At 38.4% G+C, this 18,039-nt stretch overlaps 1 protein-coding gene across 3 annotated transcripts in view; it reads right to left on the bottom strand.

Annotated features, from left to right (window-relative positions):
• ptpro (protein tyrosine phosphatase receptor type O) overlaps positions 1 to 18,039 on the bottom strand; it is a 44,043-nt gene that overhangs the window by 8,019 nt on the left and 17,985 nt on the right. The window contains exons 10-22 of one of the 3 annotated variants that reach the window (XM_023289509.3): positions 17,915 to 18,026; positions 16,897 to 17,060; positions 15,608 to 15,728; positions 14,532 to 14,665; positions 11,082 to 11,220; positions 8,836 to 8,956; positions 7,882 to 7,950; positions 6,582 to 6,665; positions 1,954 to 1,989; positions 1,004 to 1,085; positions 778 to 868; positions 610 to 686; positions 130 to 264 (exon numbers count right to left, since the gene is read on the bottom strand). In XM_023289509.3, the coding sequence (XP_023145277.1) occupies positions 130 to 264; positions 610 to 686; positions 778 to 868; positions 1,004 to 1,085; positions 1,954 to 1,989; positions 6,582 to 6,665; positions 7,882 to 7,950; positions 8,836 to 8,956; positions 11,082 to 11,220; positions 14,532 to 14,665; positions 15,608 to 15,728; positions 16,897 to 17,060; positions 17,915 to 18,026 (1,365 nt within the window). The remainder of the gene's footprint in view (positions 1 to 129; positions 265 to 609; positions 687 to 777; positions 869 to 1,003; positions 1,086 to 1,953; positions 1,990 to 6,581; positions 6,666 to 7,881; positions 7,951 to 8,835; positions 8,957 to 11,081; positions 11,221 to 14,531; positions 14,666 to 15,607; positions 15,729 to 16,896; positions 17,061 to 17,914; positions 18,027 to 18,039) is intronic. The other 2 variants (XM_023289516.3, XM_055006598.1) reach the window with 2 other exon arrangements.

The following is an 18,039-nucleotide window of genomic DNA, read 5'->3' as shown; positions in this document are numbered from 1 at the left end:
TAAAGCTGCAGCAATGGAAACTGATCAGCAAGGGACGGAAAAAAACAAACCGTCTCAGTTGTGAATCTGTTTCACTAACATAAAGTTCGTCTCAGTGTCAGAATAAAAGCGGTAATGATTTAAACTCACCCTCCGCCGTTCGTTGCACTGCGTAAGCATCACGATGATCGGAGATTTCTGCTGCAGAACCATCTTCCAGAAGTCATTCCGGGTTTCAGGCAGCGGACCCTGAGTGGCGATGTACTCCCTGGAGTGTTTGTAGCCCTGAAGACCGGACAGGAAGTCAGAGTTCATAAAGACCAGACAGGAAGTCAGAGTTCATGAAGAACGGACAGGAAGTCAGAGTTCATAAAGACCGGACAGGAAGTCAGAGTTCATGAAGACCGGACAGGAAGTCAGAGTTCATGAAGACCGGACAGGAAGTCAGAGTTCATGAAGACCGGACAGGAAGTCAGAGTTCATGAAGACTCCTCCGACATCTCAGACGGAAATGTGTCAATAAAGTTTTTATCATTGATTAGTCAGTAGATCATCACTATGAGCTGCAGTTAAACTGTGTCATGGATGTTTGTATGAATCAATGATGAATAAGTGAAAGTCGTGACTCACAGGAATGTAGTTGGCGTTGATGTAATCTGAACCTTCATCGTTGTGCATCGAGATCAGCTTCACCCGACTGAAGTCATCTGACCAAAAACAGTTCAGCTTATCGTTAGAAATCCATCATCTGAGGGACGTCATCCAGTAAATATTGATTATTGATCATGTGGGACTCACATGGCAGGATGTTGGTGTATCTGTTCTTGGGTCTGTTGATGGGAAGATCTGCTGCATCGTGGGAAAGATCCAAACCGACGCTCTTCAGCTCCTGAAACGTGGAAAAGATTCAGAGGATTCAAATAAAATGACATCCTGGAAAAAGGTTTCATTCATTAGTGTTGAAATCTGGAATATTAATGAATAAAGCATCTATAATCTGGATATTAAAGTATCAAAGTCGTACCTCAAATTGCAGGGAGAACTTATAGGCAGAATCTTTGCTCATTTCTTTAAAATAAGCGTCGAAGTCGTCGAGCTGAACGGGACTGAAACAGAAATAAAACCGTCAGACGGAAACAGGAACATCTGAAATATTATCACCAGATTAAAATGTTTCTATTCTCAGAGGGGAAGAAAACAAGAATATTCATCGGATTCTCTACTTTCTGACACTCCTTGAACTACTCATGTGAGACGTTTCATAATGAACCAAATCTGAGCTTTATCTAAATCTCTGTTCTACAGGAAACATTTAAAATATCACAGAAAATCAAACATTTGCTCTAACTAGATTCTGTAAAAAACTAAAAATTGAAAGACCTTTCATGAAACCGTGACGTCAGGACCGACTCAGCTCAGACCGACAGTCTGATGGCAAAAAATCTGAGTTTTCAGGTGAACTGCAGGCGGTGTTTCCACAGAAATAGTTAAATATGTGGAGAAACAGTGAAGAAAAACATCAGAAACTCGTGTCTGTGTATCAGAATGCTGGTGGAGCTTCAGTATTTCTGTGGTATTTCTGCAGTATTTCCTGTAGTATTTCTGCTGTATTTTTTCCATTTTTCTGAAGTATATCAGTGCTTCCTGCAGTATTTCTACAGTATTTCTGTTGTATTTCTGCAGTATTTCTGTTGTATTTCCGCAGTATTTCTGTTATATTTCTGCAGTATTGCAGTATTTCTGCAGTATTTCTGAAGTATTTCAGTGTTTCCTGCAGTATTTCTACTGTATTTCTGCAGTATTCCTGTTGTATTTCTGCAGTATTGCAGTATTTCTATTGTATTTCTGTTGTATTCCTGTAGTATTTCTGTGTATTCTGCTGCAGTATTTCTGTGTATTCTCCTGCTGTATCTGGTATTAGTACTGGATGAAGGCCAGCAGCTGAAAGCTGAAGCTGCCGTTGAGTCGTGTTACCTTGTTAGCTTCCGTTTCTTTAAAGCGGTCTTGCTCCTACAAAATAAAACACGTAAGTCCTCATGATGATTCTGACACGTAACATGTTTGGTTCTGATCACGTCTGAGCGACTGACAAGGGTTTAACTGAGAGCAGCGCCGCCTGCTGGCAGGATGCCGCCGCTGCAGATTAAATACCAACACATGAAACCAAAGAAAGAAAATCAGATTCTGATCATTAACTGATTCTAAAATATTCATATGTGACACTAGAGGTTTATTAAAGCTGCTTTAGGAAGGTCCTGTTTATAAATCTGATTTTATTATGTTCACAGGAAACTAAAGCTGCAGAGAAATAAACGAAATAATTCATGTTTCTAATATTAAAGGTTGCAGCTTTAAATAGGAAAAATATAAAAACAGGAAACAGCAGCTGCAGTTAAAGCCTTTACTAAATGTAAATATTGAAGATTTTAATGGAAGTAAATCTACTTTAAATTGACTTTATTAATAGATAATGTTTGAAGTTTACTTTTTACATCAGAAAACCAAAAATATTCAGCTTATCTACAGATTTCTGTAAATTTTTATCACCATAAAACCTTTTAAAGACTTGATTTGTGGAATCATGCGGAACTAAAATAATAAACTGGATGGAAGTCTGTAGTCAGATTAAAAAAACAAAAAAGAAACGTATTTAATTTCTATTTTTAAATCAACATTTTTGTTTGTGAATCTGATTTATATCCAAATTATTCTGACAGGATTCTTTAATAAAAAAGGTACAGAAGTTTAAAACTCAAATTAAAATCTCAGTTTCCATTCATGTGTTGGAAGACAGAAATAACCAAACAGATTCATTTAGAGAATCTGATTTATTTTATTCTTGAAGGATTTTGCAGTTATTGTATAAATTTTAAATGAAAATAAACTGGAAATCTGTAGCCGAGTTTCCATTTATGCCCATTTTTATGACAAAATAATTATATTTAACCATTCTAAAATGGAAATCTAAAGACAAAAAAAGTCCTTTATTACTGGACATGGATTATATATATTGTTTTATTTATTTCAAAGAGGCTTATAAATATTTTTTTTTTAATTAGGAGCAAAATCAAGACATTTAGATATTGTTAGCATTTTCTGTTTAATTTTCTGTTTGCAAACTGGATTCTTTTATTTTGGTAAATCTAAATTACAAACATAAGAACGGAAAATGTAAAAATGAAAGTAAAAACATTTGGTTTTATTGTCATCCAAATGTAAATATAAAGACTAGAATGTTATTTTCTGTCAAAGTTGGAAATAAACCAGAGAAACTTACTAAGGGTTTACTTTTGTCATGAATAAATGAACATTAACAGAAACTCGACCTTCAGCTGGTTTCATTTTAATCTTGGCAGCTACAGATTTCCATAAAGTTTAAACCCAACATCGGTCCGACCGACGGATCAGAACTTCACAACAACCCAACAGGAGAAAACCTTCATGCTGAGAACTCTTTGGTCTGAATCTGTTTCTGCTTCTTTCATGCAGCGATTCGACGTTTTACAAACTTCATGCTGCTGTTTCTACTTACAAACATTTTAACTCAAAACTGTGTTAAAATGCCCAAAAATTTCCTCTTTTTCACGGCTGATGTTCTGAAATAGAGTTTGAAAACATCGCGTGGAGGAAATCTGGAGGCTGAAACACTCGACATGCACGCGACTCCACGACTACAGGAAACACGGAACTAGAGTTCTAGAGAAAAACCCACCAATAGAAGCACAGACACATGCAGACATGGAGCGAAGCCAGAGTTAGCATCATGCTAATCCAACGGGTTAGTAGAAACAGACTCGGTGAGACTCTGAGTTCAACCACAGACACAGCATTGCAAGACAAAGATCAGCTGCTGACTTCCTGTTTAGAATGAAGCTCGAAGTCTGGAGAAGTTCTGGATTCTCTTCATGTCAACAAACCTCAGATTCAAACCAACGCTGAGGCTAAAATGCTAAAAAAAACAAAACACTGGAGTTCAGATCAGATTCATCTGAGCTCCAGTGGTGCTAAAAAAATATTAAAACACATCAACTGCATTTTATTTTGTTCCTCAAACAGCATCCAGCTGCAACAAATACTCACCAATGTCATAAAATGTACTTCAATAAATAAGTAGTCGGGTTCAAAGATGGTTGCCTGTGGAACTCCAGATTTATAACTGCAAGAAACTGACTTCAATTCTTTGCAAGTGGCTTAATAAGGATGCTAATTTGAACAACATATATAGAATTATTTGTTCTTTATATGTTTTTATTATACTTTTTGTATTTATACAACCGTGTACCATCTGCATACAATAAAAAACATGGATTATATCTATGACTTAACTCCCAAAAATACAGAAATTTCTTTCAACAAATCTTTCTTTTTTATGTATTTATTTTAAATTAGGCCCAAATAAAATGATGAATTTGAGTTTTCCAGACATCAAACTCCTTAATTCTGGTGTTCCAGCGAGAATTGTTTTAGTCAGAAACTAATAAAGTGGAATCCAGTATTTTATCTGCTGACTACACAAGTATCTTTTACTCAGTCAGAAAATAAAAAAGTATTAATTTTCTGACTGAGAGAATGAGTCAGAGAATCAGCCATCCATTGATAAAATGGGAAATAGGTAAATACCAATTTCTAAATGTTTTGTTGGTTTAGTAAACTAAGATGAACAAAAACCCTAAAATGGATCCTTCTGGAACACCAGATTTAATGTTAATTCCTTAACAAGTTAATATTAATGTATTATAAGACGATCTGTTTTACAAGTAAAGTCAAAAAAAGTTTAAAACAACAAACATTGACGTAAAGTACTTTTAAATTTCCTAAATACAGCAGAGGGAGGAGGTCGGGGTCATCAGATTGATCCATAAAACGTTGGACTTTAACACAGAACAAAGTTTTTGTTTCCTGTTTCCTACTAACCATCATGACCACGGCATAAATCTAGCCCAGTGTGGTTCATATTTAAATCTTAATTATGTAAACATAAAGCTCCACTGAGCCTAAACTAGATGTTTTAGGGCCTAAATTTTAAACACAGAAAAAAACTGATCATCAATTGGTTTTATTTTTATTTCAGGGATTAGTTTTGGAAAACACCGATGAATGATTTGGTCCTACTGACGAAAACATGTAGATCTGCAGGGGTGCTATAAACAACATGATGACTTGTTTAAACTGGAGGAACATCGATCAGTTTATTTGGTTGGATCCATCTATAATGGGTAAGACTTTAACAGCAATGGTTCTAGGGGTATTTTATGGTCAGAAAACTGTAACGGATTAGTTATATGTCAACAAAAATGCAGTTTATTAAAGAACTAATTGGTTCAAGTCCGGGGCTGCACAGTGGTGTAGTGGTTAGCACTTTCGCCGTGCAGCAAGAAGATCCCTGGTTCGCGTCCCGGCTTTCCCGGGATCTTTCTGCATGGAGTTTGCATGTTCTCCCTGTGCATGCGTGGGTTCTCTCCGGGTACTCCAGCTTCCTCCCACAGTCCAAAAATATGCTGAGGTTAATTGATTATTCTAAATTGCCCGTAGGTGTGAATGTGTGAGTGATTGTTTGTCTATATATGTAGCCCTGCGACAGACTGGCGACCTGTCTAGGGTGTCCCCTGCCTTCGCCCGAGTCAGCTGGGATAGGCTCCAGCCCCCCCCCCCCCCGCGACCCTAGTGAGGATTAAGCGGTGTATAGATAATGGATGGATGGATGGATGGTTCAAGTCCAATTTTGTCTACTCATTCTGTGACCAGGAGGAACAATGTAAATGAAGAAAAGAATGAGGCCCAGACTGGAGCCTTGAGGAACACCAAAGCAGTGAACAATTTCTGTCTTATCCCCATAAAATCCAAACATACTAGAAAGTTAATTCCCATTTTTTGGACAACCATATTGCATCACATTGAGTTGACAGATAAATATACTCGTGTATCATCTGCATAGAATTAACAAACCACATACACTACCGTTCTAAAGTTTGGGGTCACCCAGGAAATTCCATGTTTTCCATGAAAACTCCCACTTTTATTCATGTGCTAACATAACTGCACAAGGGTTTTCTAATTATCAATGAGCCTTTCAACACCTTTAGCTAACACAATGTAGCATTAGAACACAGGAGTGATGGTTTCTGGAAATGTTCCTCTGTACCCCTATGGATATATTCCATTAAAAATCAGCTGTTTCTAGCTAGAATAGTCATTTACCACATTAACAATGTCTACACTGGATTTATTCATTTCATGTTATCTTCATGGGAAAAAAATGCTTTTCTTTCAACAATAAGGACATTTCTAAGTGACCCCAGACTTTTGGACGGTAGTGTAAAAGTGAAACGATTTTTGCCAATTTAATGGAATCATGTAAACAGAGAAAAGCCGAGGACCCAGAACGGAGCACTGAGGTTCACAGCCTCAATAAACAAGGTTGGTTTGGGTCTTTTCATGAGATTTGTTGACAGAAATCCAGAACAGCACCAGACCGATCGATAACCGGAACTGATCAGTGATCCCCACTTTAATAAACAGTGTCTCTGATCAATACTGTGGGCTGTGGCTCTGATTAAACATGCCCCTGAAGTGCAGTGTTTTTGGCCAGCAGTGCTACTTACCAAGGATTAATATAAAAAGCCAAAAGATAGTCAGTCCAAAGGCAGGATGGCAGTAGGGTAAGGAAGGCAAAGAGGCTTCTTCGCCTGAAGGGGTTCAAATAAAAATAAAAATAAAAATACACACAAGAAAAAAATAAGGAAACAGACGCCAGCAGGGGGCGACAGGTTGGACAGAACATGGAGCTCCATTAGTAAAGAAGCACATTAGTGCTGAACACAGAGTTAATGCTTCATGCAGCCGTTGTCTCTGCAGGACAACAGGACTCTGTCTGCAGCCGTCAATGGCTGCTCTTTCCCTTTAAGACCCTCTGTGACATCACTGCGACCCACAATGCAACACTCAACCCGCACCGCCAACAGAACACTCCTCGGTTTGTGACGTCCGCCTCGAGAACCCGATGATCTCCTTAACGTTCTGGTGCTTGTCACGACTGGAAATCTATTTATTTTATTCACGTAAAATTAATGTCTGAAGGCAACAAGATGTTTTACGACGTATAGAGAAAAGTAGAGGATCCAGAATGGAGCCCTGAGGTTCACCTCCATGGTTCGTGTTCTGTTCGTTTTAGATTTTTCATAAAAGTTGTTAATGTTTGTATTTCTTTAGATGTAAATATGAAGATCTGAACACCATATTTGTTTCTTCAACTTGTTATTTTAGGTATAAATCCTGAACTGGTGGATGGATATTTTGCGGTGCATCAGTGGAGGCGTCACATTCTTCATCAACAGCTGTAACATCAACACTGATCTGCCGACATGCACAGTCAAAGCATCGACCCACAGAACATCTGATGGAGAAGAGCGTTTAGTGATGGAGGTCAAATACGACAGCAGATGGAAGCCGAGGTTCTGCCTTAACTGACCGTCTTTCAGCTGTTATATTAATCACAACTGTTTTTCAGAAAGATCACGGTGGAGGACTGAGAGAGAGAAGCCTGATTTTAGATGAATCGTCGTGTCTCGTTTTGGAAAATTTAACTCAACCGACTCCAAAAAGTGACATTTGATCCCTTTAATCTGAGATTAAGGGAAATCCTCATCAGCAACCAAAACCCCGATTCAGCTGCTGGTCCAAACACAGCAGGCGAGGGGCTCTTCATCACCACCACCATCATCATCATCTTAAAGCGCCGCAGACAAACTAAAATCTGAAATCTCTAATCTGAACCCTCAATCTGCCACTAATCTGCCTCCATCAGGTCCTTCAGGGTGTCTGAGGATGTTCCCTGATCTGATAAAACTCTGAGGATTTTTCAAACTTCTCATTTCAGGACAAACAAATGCTGCAGCTTCATACCAGTTGTAGGGAAGTTTTCCGTCTCGCTCGAATGACGCAAAGTTGACGAAGGTCTCGGCGCCACATTCTCTGAAAATAAAAAAAAACGGTGGTGAGAACAGAGCCGCAGTTTGGGGAAGCCAGAAATATTTGATGACTTATCAGGAAGAAAGAGGAAGCGAGACGTGAAGAATGTGCCCGAAAATAACCGAAAACTTAAACTGAAAACTCATCAGAGTTTATCGACTCAGATTAAACTGTAAAGTTCCAGGAAACATGTTTGATCAAAGGTTGAAACACAATAAATTCAAAAAATTAAAACTCTAATTAGACTTGAATGATTTTAAAAGTTAGAAGTCGTTTATAAGATTAAAATGTTTACCCGTATGGAAGCCCAGTGCTGCCAGAAAAACCAAATAACTCAATGAAAAATCAGAAATGCAAAACAATAATATAGAGTTTAAAAAAGTAAGATAAAAGGCCTGACATTATCAATGTGCTAAAATTAACTGTTAAATTCCATTTTTAATTAATTATTCATTACATTTGGTGATTTAAAATATAGTTCAACATGTATGGAAGCCCAATCCTGCCTGAAAGAAAAAACAAATGAAAAAAATGTAAAATAATAAGTTCTGATAGTCAATAATTCATCTGGCTATCTGCTTTATGGATATGACATAAAATATAAGAAGTATGGACACCCAATCCTGCCACCAAAAACACAAAACAAATGGTTTTGATGTGGAATTTCCACGATTTCTGAATATTTGGATCTCAAAATAAATATTTGGAAACCACCGTAGCGACCGATTATTCGAATATTCGGATATTCGGGTCCAGCCCCAGTAGGTACCTGGTTGTGCTGTTGTCTAGTTGTTGTGTAGTTGTAGTTGTGTAGTTGTTGTGTAGTTTTGTAGCTTCTGGTTGTGTAGTTGTTGTGTAGTTGTAATTGTGTAGTCATTGTGTAGCTACCTGGTCATCTGCAGGTGTTTCTTCCTCAGAACCAGCAGGAACAGAACCAGGAGGCTGATCAACAGGATGCTGAGGATGGCTAGAGCCGAGATGGCTGCTACACTGGGGTTCATCTCTTTAGCTGGAGGTACACAAACAGACAGACACACAAACAAACAAGCAGACACACACAACCTTTAGTATATTTACTGGTCAAAGTGTTTCATGGTGGTTGGTGGTGGATGGTGAAGATGTCCAGGGTTCCCCAACAGTTGGGTTGAGGTCAGGACAGTTTGGGTTCCATCCGTCCTTAAAGCCATCTAGATGTTCAGAACACCGTTGCTGAGTCATACGGGCTCCATTATGTTAAAAAAAGCTGTAAAATAAATCAACTGGACTTCTCATCTTGGATGAGAGGTGAAAACATCTTCAAGAACCTACCAGAGAAGTCCAGTGTCTTGGAGGAGAGGTGAAAACATCTCCAGGAATCTACACCGTGTCCCAAAAATTCACTCTCCCCAGGAAAACAAAGCTCAAAGACCAGTATTTCAGTCCTTCAGGCATGCTATGTAGAAGGTTCTTGAGTGTGGATGGGTTTCATCTACATAAATACCAGTTCAGAACGTCTGTTGAACGTTTTCTGTTCAGTCACAGACCCTGATGTGTTTCTCCTGGCCTAAACAGGAAGCAGAACCTTTTCCAGAATGTTGTTGGTCTAATATTGTGCATTAACAGTGGAACCTCGAGGCATCTGAAACAAACATAACCCTCCAAATCTATGGACATTGGATTTCACATCATGATGCTGCCACCACCGTGCTTCACGTCATGATGCCGCCACCACCGTGCTTCACGTCATGATGCTACCACCACCGTGCTTCATCATGATGCTGCCACCACCGTGCTTCACGTCATGATGCTGCCACCACCGTGCTTCACGTCATGATGCCGCCACCACCGTGCTTCACGTCATGATGCCACCACTACCGTGCTTCATCATGATGCTGCCACCACCGTGCTTCACGTCATGATGCCGCCACCACCGTGCTTCACGTCATGATGCCACCACCACCGTGCTTCGTCATGATGCCGCCACCACCGTGCTTCACGTCATGATGCCGCCACCACCGTGCTTCACGTCATGATGCCGCCACCACCGTGCTTCACGTCATGATGCCGCCACCACCGTGTTTCTCATCATGATACCACCACCACCGTGCTTCACGTCATGATGCCGCCACCGTCGTATTTCACATCATGATGCTGCCACCACCGTGCTTCACGTCATGATGCCGCCACCACCGTGCTTCACGTCATGATGCCACCACTACCGTGCTTCATCATGATGCTGCCACCACCGTGCTTCACGTCATGATGCCGCCACCACCGTGCTTCACGTCATGATGCCACCACCACCGTGCTTCGTCATGATGCCGCCACCACCGTGCTTCACGTCATGATGCCGCCACCACCGTGCTTCACGTCATGATGCCGCCACCACCGTGCTTCACGTCATGATGCCGCCACCACCGTGTTTCTCATCACGATACCACCACCACCGTGCTTCACGTCATGATGCCGCCACCGTCGTATTTCACATCATGATGCTGCCACCGCCGTGCTTCACATCTTGATGCCACCACCGCCGTGCTTCACGTCATGATGCCGCCACCACCGTGCTTCACGTCATGATGCCGCCACCTCAGTGCTTCACGTCATGATGCCGCCACCACAGTGCTTCACGTCATGATGCCGCCACCACCGTGCTTCACGTCATGATGCCGCCACCACCATGCTTCACATCTTGATGCTGCCACCTCCATGCTTCACATCATGATGCTGCCACCTCCATGCTTCGCATCTTGATGATTCCACCTCCATGTCTTACGTCATGATGCTGCCGCCACCGTGCTTCACGTCATGATGCTGCCACCATTTTTTTTTTTTTTTAAATTATCTTAGCTGAACTCTGGTAAAACCTCAAAATTTATTTGCAAATTCAAGTTATTTTCACTCCTTAAAGATCACTTAATTATTACTAAAAACTGTATCCATCAATCATGTGTCAGCCTGTTAAATACTTGAACTTAATATGAATAATTATCACTGAACACCTTCACCTCATCATTAATGGATTCATCAAGTAATTATAATAATTAAAGAAACTTTCTCCATCTTTTAGTAGATTTCCGTATCAAACACTGAGGACTAAGCTGTTTCCAGACTGCAGGTATTTCAGCTCCTAGGTTTGGAACGGCGCCACCTACCAACGGTGGTGATGCTGATGTGGGCCGGTTTGCTCGGTGTGCTGTAGCTGAAGCTGGTCACGGTGCAGTTGTAGCTGGACGACGGCAACAAACCGGAAATCGTCACAATGTGAGATGTCGACGTCTGAGGCTCTCGAGTCTGGAGAAGGAAAAACGTGGAAGAGATGCAGGAAAATCCTCAGAGACGTAACGAGAAGAGAGACGCCAACATCCAGAAAATTAAAGAAGAACAGGAGGGCTGAAAACTGGATGCACGTGACATGAAAACTGGACAAAAGCAGGATAAGATAAAGATAAAATAAAATTGAAAATGAGAAAGAAGTCAAATGAAAATAAGACTAAAAGAGATGACACTGAGCTGAAAGCGAGATAGAATCAAGACAAATATGAGACCAAGATGAGATGAGATGAAAACGGGATAAATGTGAGGTTAAAATGAGAGAAAAGCGAGATGAAACTAAGACGAATTTTGATAAATATGAGGCAAATTGAGATGAAAGTGAGATGAAAACTGGATGAATATCTTCCGAATTTGAGACAAACATCAAACTGAAATGAGACAAAAACAGGATGAAATTGAGAAGAAAATGAGAAAGAAATGACATGAAAAAAAGACAAATACAGGATGATAATGAGATGAAAGTGAGATCAATGTGAGATGAAAATAAGAAAAGATAAAATGACATTGAGCTAAAAATAAGATCATAAACGAGATGAAAGCAGAATGAGTATATGATGGTAAGGAGATGAAGGCGAGATGAATATAAGATAAAAAAGAGACCAAGATTAGACAGAAATTTCATAAACGTGGGATGAAAATGAGATAAAAATGAGATGAATATCAGACAAATATTAGACTAAAATGAGATGAAACTGAGGCAAATGTGAGATGAAGTCGAAACAAAAACTAGACCAAGCCAAGATGAAAACAGGATAATTGAGGTTAAAATGAGACAAAAATTAGATGAATATGAGATGAAATTGAGAAAAAAAATGAAAATATGATGAAAGTGAAGCGAGAATGAGATGAAAATTGGATGAAACTAAGTTAAAACTGAGACAAACAAACTGAAATTAGACAAACGAGATGAAACTGAGTTGAAAATGAGACACGATAAGACACCACGATGATAATGAGATAAAAGATGAAACTGAGATAAAAATAAGAATGGAAATGAAACTGAACCAAAATGAGATTACAAAAGAGATGAAACCAGAGTGGGAAGACGATGAAAATGTGACAAAAACAAGATAAAAACCAGAAGAATCTGCGATGGAAATGAGATGAAAACAGGATGAGCAACCAACTCCTAAAACCTGAAATCAGTCAAAAAGAATCTGCCGTGTTTTGTTTCACTCAAAATATTTTTAATCTTCTGATTCTTGATCTTTGACTGAATAAAAAGAGAAGATATAAAAATAAATCTGTTTCTGCTTCACATGCAGATCAGTGATTTAAATGTGGAGTAAAAAGGAACCAATTGCGGCTAATTTAGTTCACTTCATTCTCCAAAATGCAAATATAAAACATGCTGTCACATTTCCATGGCAACGGTATACTTCCTGTTTCTGCTGAAGTTTCCATCTGTTCACACGAGCAACACTTTTAACAAGATGCCTGTGGTGAGAGAAGTTTCTAATGATATATGGGATGAAAATGAGATGAAAACAGAAAGAAATTCAAATGAAAACAGACAAAAATGAGATGAAAACTGGAAGAAAATGAGAAGTTAAAATTGACCAGGTTAATAGTGAGGGTAAATATCGTCTGGAAAAATACCGAGAGTATTTAAAGGCTACTAGAAACCATTAATCAGTTCATATGAAACTGAGATGAAAACAAGATGAATATATAGTGAAGCTGAGATCAGAGTGAGATGAAATTGAGATAAAATAAAAGAAGATAAAACAGGTAAAAATGAGACACAAATGAAACTGAAATCAAAAAATAAGACAAACACTAGGTAAAAACTAGATGAAAATGAGATGAAGTTTTAAAAAATGAGAAAAAGATGAGATGAAAACAAGACTACAATAAGAGGTAAAAACAAGATGGGAATGAGATAAAAATGTAACAAATATATGTAGAAATGTGACAAAAAGTAAACTGAAATGAGACGTAAACTAAAAGAAACTGAGATGAAAACAAGGCAAGTACAAAACGATAATTAAATGAGAATGCGAAGAATATAAGAATGAAATAAGATGATACTGACATGAAACATGGATGAATATTTGACAGAAAGACTGAAATAAAATTAAATTGAGACAAAAATGAGATGAGAAGAAAATATTACAGAACAAGGATAAAATAAATGTGAGAATGAAAACAAGACTACAATAAGACAAGATGAAAGTGAGATGAAAACAGAACAAATATACATAGAAATTGAGAAAAAAAACTAAATTGAAATGAGAAGAAATGTAAAGAAGAAGAAATTAAGATGAAGCTGAGGCAGAAATGAGATGCAAATAAAATGAAATGGAGATGAAATTAGGACAAAATAATAAAAAACAAATAAAAAAGATGACATTCAGATAAAAAAGAGATTAAAAGCAAGACTGAAATAAGAAAAACTGAAGTGAAAAGGAGATGAAAAATGGATGACTAAATGTTGAAATTTAGACAACAGTCAGACTGAAATGAGATGAAAATGAAATGAAACTGAGAATAAGAACTAACTATAGACTAAGAATATATTGAGATGAAAACGAGATGAAAACAAGATATAAATGAGATGAAAATAATAATAACAACGAATAATAAGAATAAAACGAGATGGAAATGAGACAAAACCAAGATACAAACAAGATGAAAGCGAGACGAAAATAATAATATAGAATAAGAATAAAACGAGAGGAAAATGAGATGAAAACAAGATAAAGATCAGATGGATACGAGATGAAAACGATAAAAAAGATTTTAAAAAGGAGATGAAAATGAAATGAATACTACTACTACTAATAATAATAATATAGAATAAGACTAAAATGAGATAAAAACAAGATGAAAACGAGATGAGCAGCTGCTGACAGACTGCCAAACTTTCACATCCTGAAATAAGAAGCTGTTGTTTGATTAGTTGAGTCTAAATCTGGATTCTTGACTGAATGAGAAGAAATTAATTTTTTAAAGTCTTTCTGCTAGTTTTTTTCTAGGAGTTCCTGTGTTGTGTTGAACAAACTGCGGCTCCCAGTTCAACGCTGCAGATGGTGTTTGATTTAGTTCTGGATTTATGATCGAGTCTCTGCATCTTCTGATTAAAAGTTTGGTTGATTTATGTCTAAAAATGGGATCAGATTAAAGTCGGTGCTTCATAAGAGGCTAAACTCTCAGTAAATATTCTGCTTAGTTCACATTTGAAGCTTCATTTCTTGTAGTTTAATGTTGTTCTCCCACTGACTGATGAGGTTAAAGGTTCTAACAGGAACCCGTATAAACGACATTACCTTGAGCTCCTTGCTGCTCCTGCTGAGTCTGCAGACCACCTGGTAGTAGTCGACCACGCCGTCCTCCGTCCACAGCAGAGTGACGGACGAGTGGGTGGCGTTGACGGCGAACAGCGATCTGGGCGGAGCCGGTTCTGCAGGAAACACAGAACAAGAACCTCAGAGAGAACGACGTGTGAAGGAAACGCCTGAGCTGCCCAGAAGAGGAAGTCCAGGATGAGCAGTTTCACTTTCACTTTCAGGGTGAAAAAAAAAACAGAGAATCTGTCAAAACAACAACTGAGTCACCTGCTAGACTGAAACTGAATTATTCTGATCAGACCTCCTCACAACATCTGGTTCTCTATCTACAGGAACTTTAGGAATCATCAGAGTTCTACCTTCAGACTGTCAATATTTCAAGAATTCCAGGTCCAAAATTACCACATGAAAACACAAAATGAACACAAAAAACACAAAATCAATAGAAAAAATGGAAAATTAGCAGAGAAAACGAAAAATGAATACAAAAAGATGCAAAATCACCACAAAAAATGTAAAATTGCCACAAAAGGTGCATAAATCACCAGAAAAAGATGCAAAACCATCACAAAATGGAAAATCACTGAAAAAATGCAAAATCAACACAAAAAAATGCAATATCACAACAAAAAGATGTAAAATCATCACAAAAAAACACAAAAATCAACACAAAAAATGCAATATCGCTACAAAAACATGCAAAATCAACACAAAAAACCCAAAAATCAACACAAAAAGATGCAAATATGCAAAATCACAACAAAAATGCACAATCACCACAAAAAATGCAAAATCAACACAATTTGTTTCAAAATCAACACAAAAAGATGCAAATTACCACAAAAATATCCAAAATAAACACAGAAAACCACAAAATCAACACAAAATGATGCAAAATCACCACAACAAAATGTGCTCATGTTAGTGAAGACAAACTTGTGTATCAGTGTGTCTGAGTTCAAAGAGAACAGTGCCTCCATCAGGTCACACTGAGAACAACAACACCTTAAAGAGCTCATTAATAAAATGATAAAGAACATGTGATCTGTTCTGACCCAGCTTGATGATGTTGGGCATCGACGTGTTCCGGCTTCGTTCTGTGCACGCCGTCACCGTCAGGTTGTAGATGTCACCTGGAGGCAGAGGCAGGTGGGCTCGCATCACGTTACGGGTCACCTGAAGACACAATAAATACACAATAAACACACAATAAATACAATAAACACACAATAAATACAACAAACACACAATAAACAAAATAAATACATAATAAATGCACCACAAACACACAATAAACACACATAAATCCTGGTGTAATGTTCACCTTCATTATGTCTTATTTATCTCATTTATCCACCAAACTGAACCTGCACCGACCCACTGGCTAAAGCCAGAAAAGGACGACGTATAAAAAGCTTCTTCTGCAGGTATTTTCCCAAAATATGATTTAATCAGCCTCCAAAACAAACTAAAAATAACCGTAAATCCTAAAATCCTGTTTCCCAGTTTAGTCGCTGTGATTGTTTGGTGAAGAATTAAAAGCATCCCATTATAGAAGCAGATTTATGAGTTTGATCAGTTTTAATCACCTGAAGATGAAAACGGAACGAGGATGGACGAGGATTTAAAGGGAAGTCGGCTGGAGTTTCAATCAGACGACATAAATAAGACAAAAAACGACAAAAACAGGACAAGAAACAATAAAACGAGACAAAACAACAAAAACAAGACACAAAACGATAAAGAAAATCTATAAAAAACCAAGACAAACGATAACGAGATACAAAATGATAAAAACGAGACACAAAACAACAAAATGAGACACAAGACGACAAAAATGAGAGAGAAAACAAAAACGAGATATAAAACAATAAAAATGAGAGAGAAAACAAAAACGAGATATAAAACAATAAAAATGAGATATAAAAACGAAACATAAAATGATAAAAACAAGACACAAAACGACAAAAATGAGACACAAAACAACAAAAACGAGACAAAACAACAAGAACGAGATATAAAACGATAAAAACGAAGTGTAAAACAAAAATGAGAGACAAAATGACAGAAAAGAGATGAAAAAGTGAGGAAAATCGGATGTAAATGACACCAAAAACAACGTTTTGCAAAATGAGCATAAAGAGACTAAACTGTCCTAAATACATAAAAAATTATCTAAATGAGAAACTTTTTATCCTGGTTTCCATCGTTCTGAGTCCTACTGACAGAAGTCATCTCTGAGTTCTCTCTCCTTCATGTTATTCTGGTTCCACAGAGCTGTAGGACTTTAGCTCTAAACATGAACCAGGACTTCCAGGTCCAGAATAAAGGCTCCAGGACTTACGTCTACTGAGTAGCTCCTCTCGGGTCCCTTCTTGCTGATGGCCACCACCTGCCAGTGCAGCATCCTGGAGTGCGACAGGTCGATGAAGAGTTCTCCGTAAGTCCAGCGGACGTATAAAACTCCATGGGAATAATCCACCGAGGAGATGTGTGGAGCTTCAGGAGCTGCAGGAGGAAACACCTGGTGAGATACCCGCTAAATACCAGGCTATATATGAGGCTAACCAGCAGGAGATGCTAATTTAGAGGTCATGAACCTCCACATAAGTCTTTGTCATGATGCCCCATTGATAGCTAAACTCATCCAGGTCCTGGTGATCCTAGGAGCTTTAGGAGAAACCAGTTTCTTGAAACGTCTGCCAGAGAAGTCTGCCTGGTTTCTACTGAAGCTCCGACATTTAAAAGGTGGAACATTTCAGGTCATTAACCTCCATAGAAGTCTTTGTCATGGTGCCCGCTGCTAGCTAAACTCCCACAATGCTCTCAGTTGTAGTCTGGTCTCTACAGTATTAAACAGGAAGAGGGGAACCAGGTTCTACTAAACTCAAAAACTTTCCCAAAAAGTCTTCAAAATTCTCAAGAAAGACTCAAAATTGGTCTAAAATCCTCCAAACTTTTTCCAACTTTCTCAGAATTGTTGAAATTGAGAAAGACTAAAAACATCTCGACACTCATCCAAAATGACTCAATTTTTTTTAAAAATCCAAGTGACTCGAAACTTGTTCAAAATGACTTAAAATTTGTCTAAAATGACTTAAAATGTGTCCAAAATGACTCAAAATTCGACCAAAATGACTCAAAACTTGTCTAAAATGACTCAAAACTTGTCCAATATGTGTCCCACAATGCTCTCTGCTGCCTCTGGTCTGTACAGGATTAAACAGGAAGAGGCTCAACCTGGTGGAACAACCAGGATCTACAGTCGATCTATGACATGCACATTCCTTATCAGTTAAACTATTTCTAATCGATTAATCACCGACATAAAGCTTTGGACTGGACCAACAGGTGAGTCGTACCTGTAACAAAGCTCACGGTCGAACTGTCGCAGCAGCTGAGCGGCGGGTCGCCCCACGTCACCATGGAAACACGGAAGTTGTAATACCATGCCGGCAGCAGGTCGGTCACCCTCTGAGACAAACAC

Source organism: Amphiprion ocellaris, chromosome 21 (assembly GCF_022539595.1).
Source record: "Amphiprion ocellaris isolate individual 3 ecotype Okinawa chromosome 21, ASM2253959v1, whole genome shotgun sequence".
Lineage (NCBI taxonomy): Eukaryota > Metazoa > Chordata > Actinopteri > Pomacentridae > Amphiprion > Amphiprion ocellaris.
Note: the sequence above shows the minus strand (reverse complement) of the source record. Positions and strands in the feature narration are given on the sequence as shown.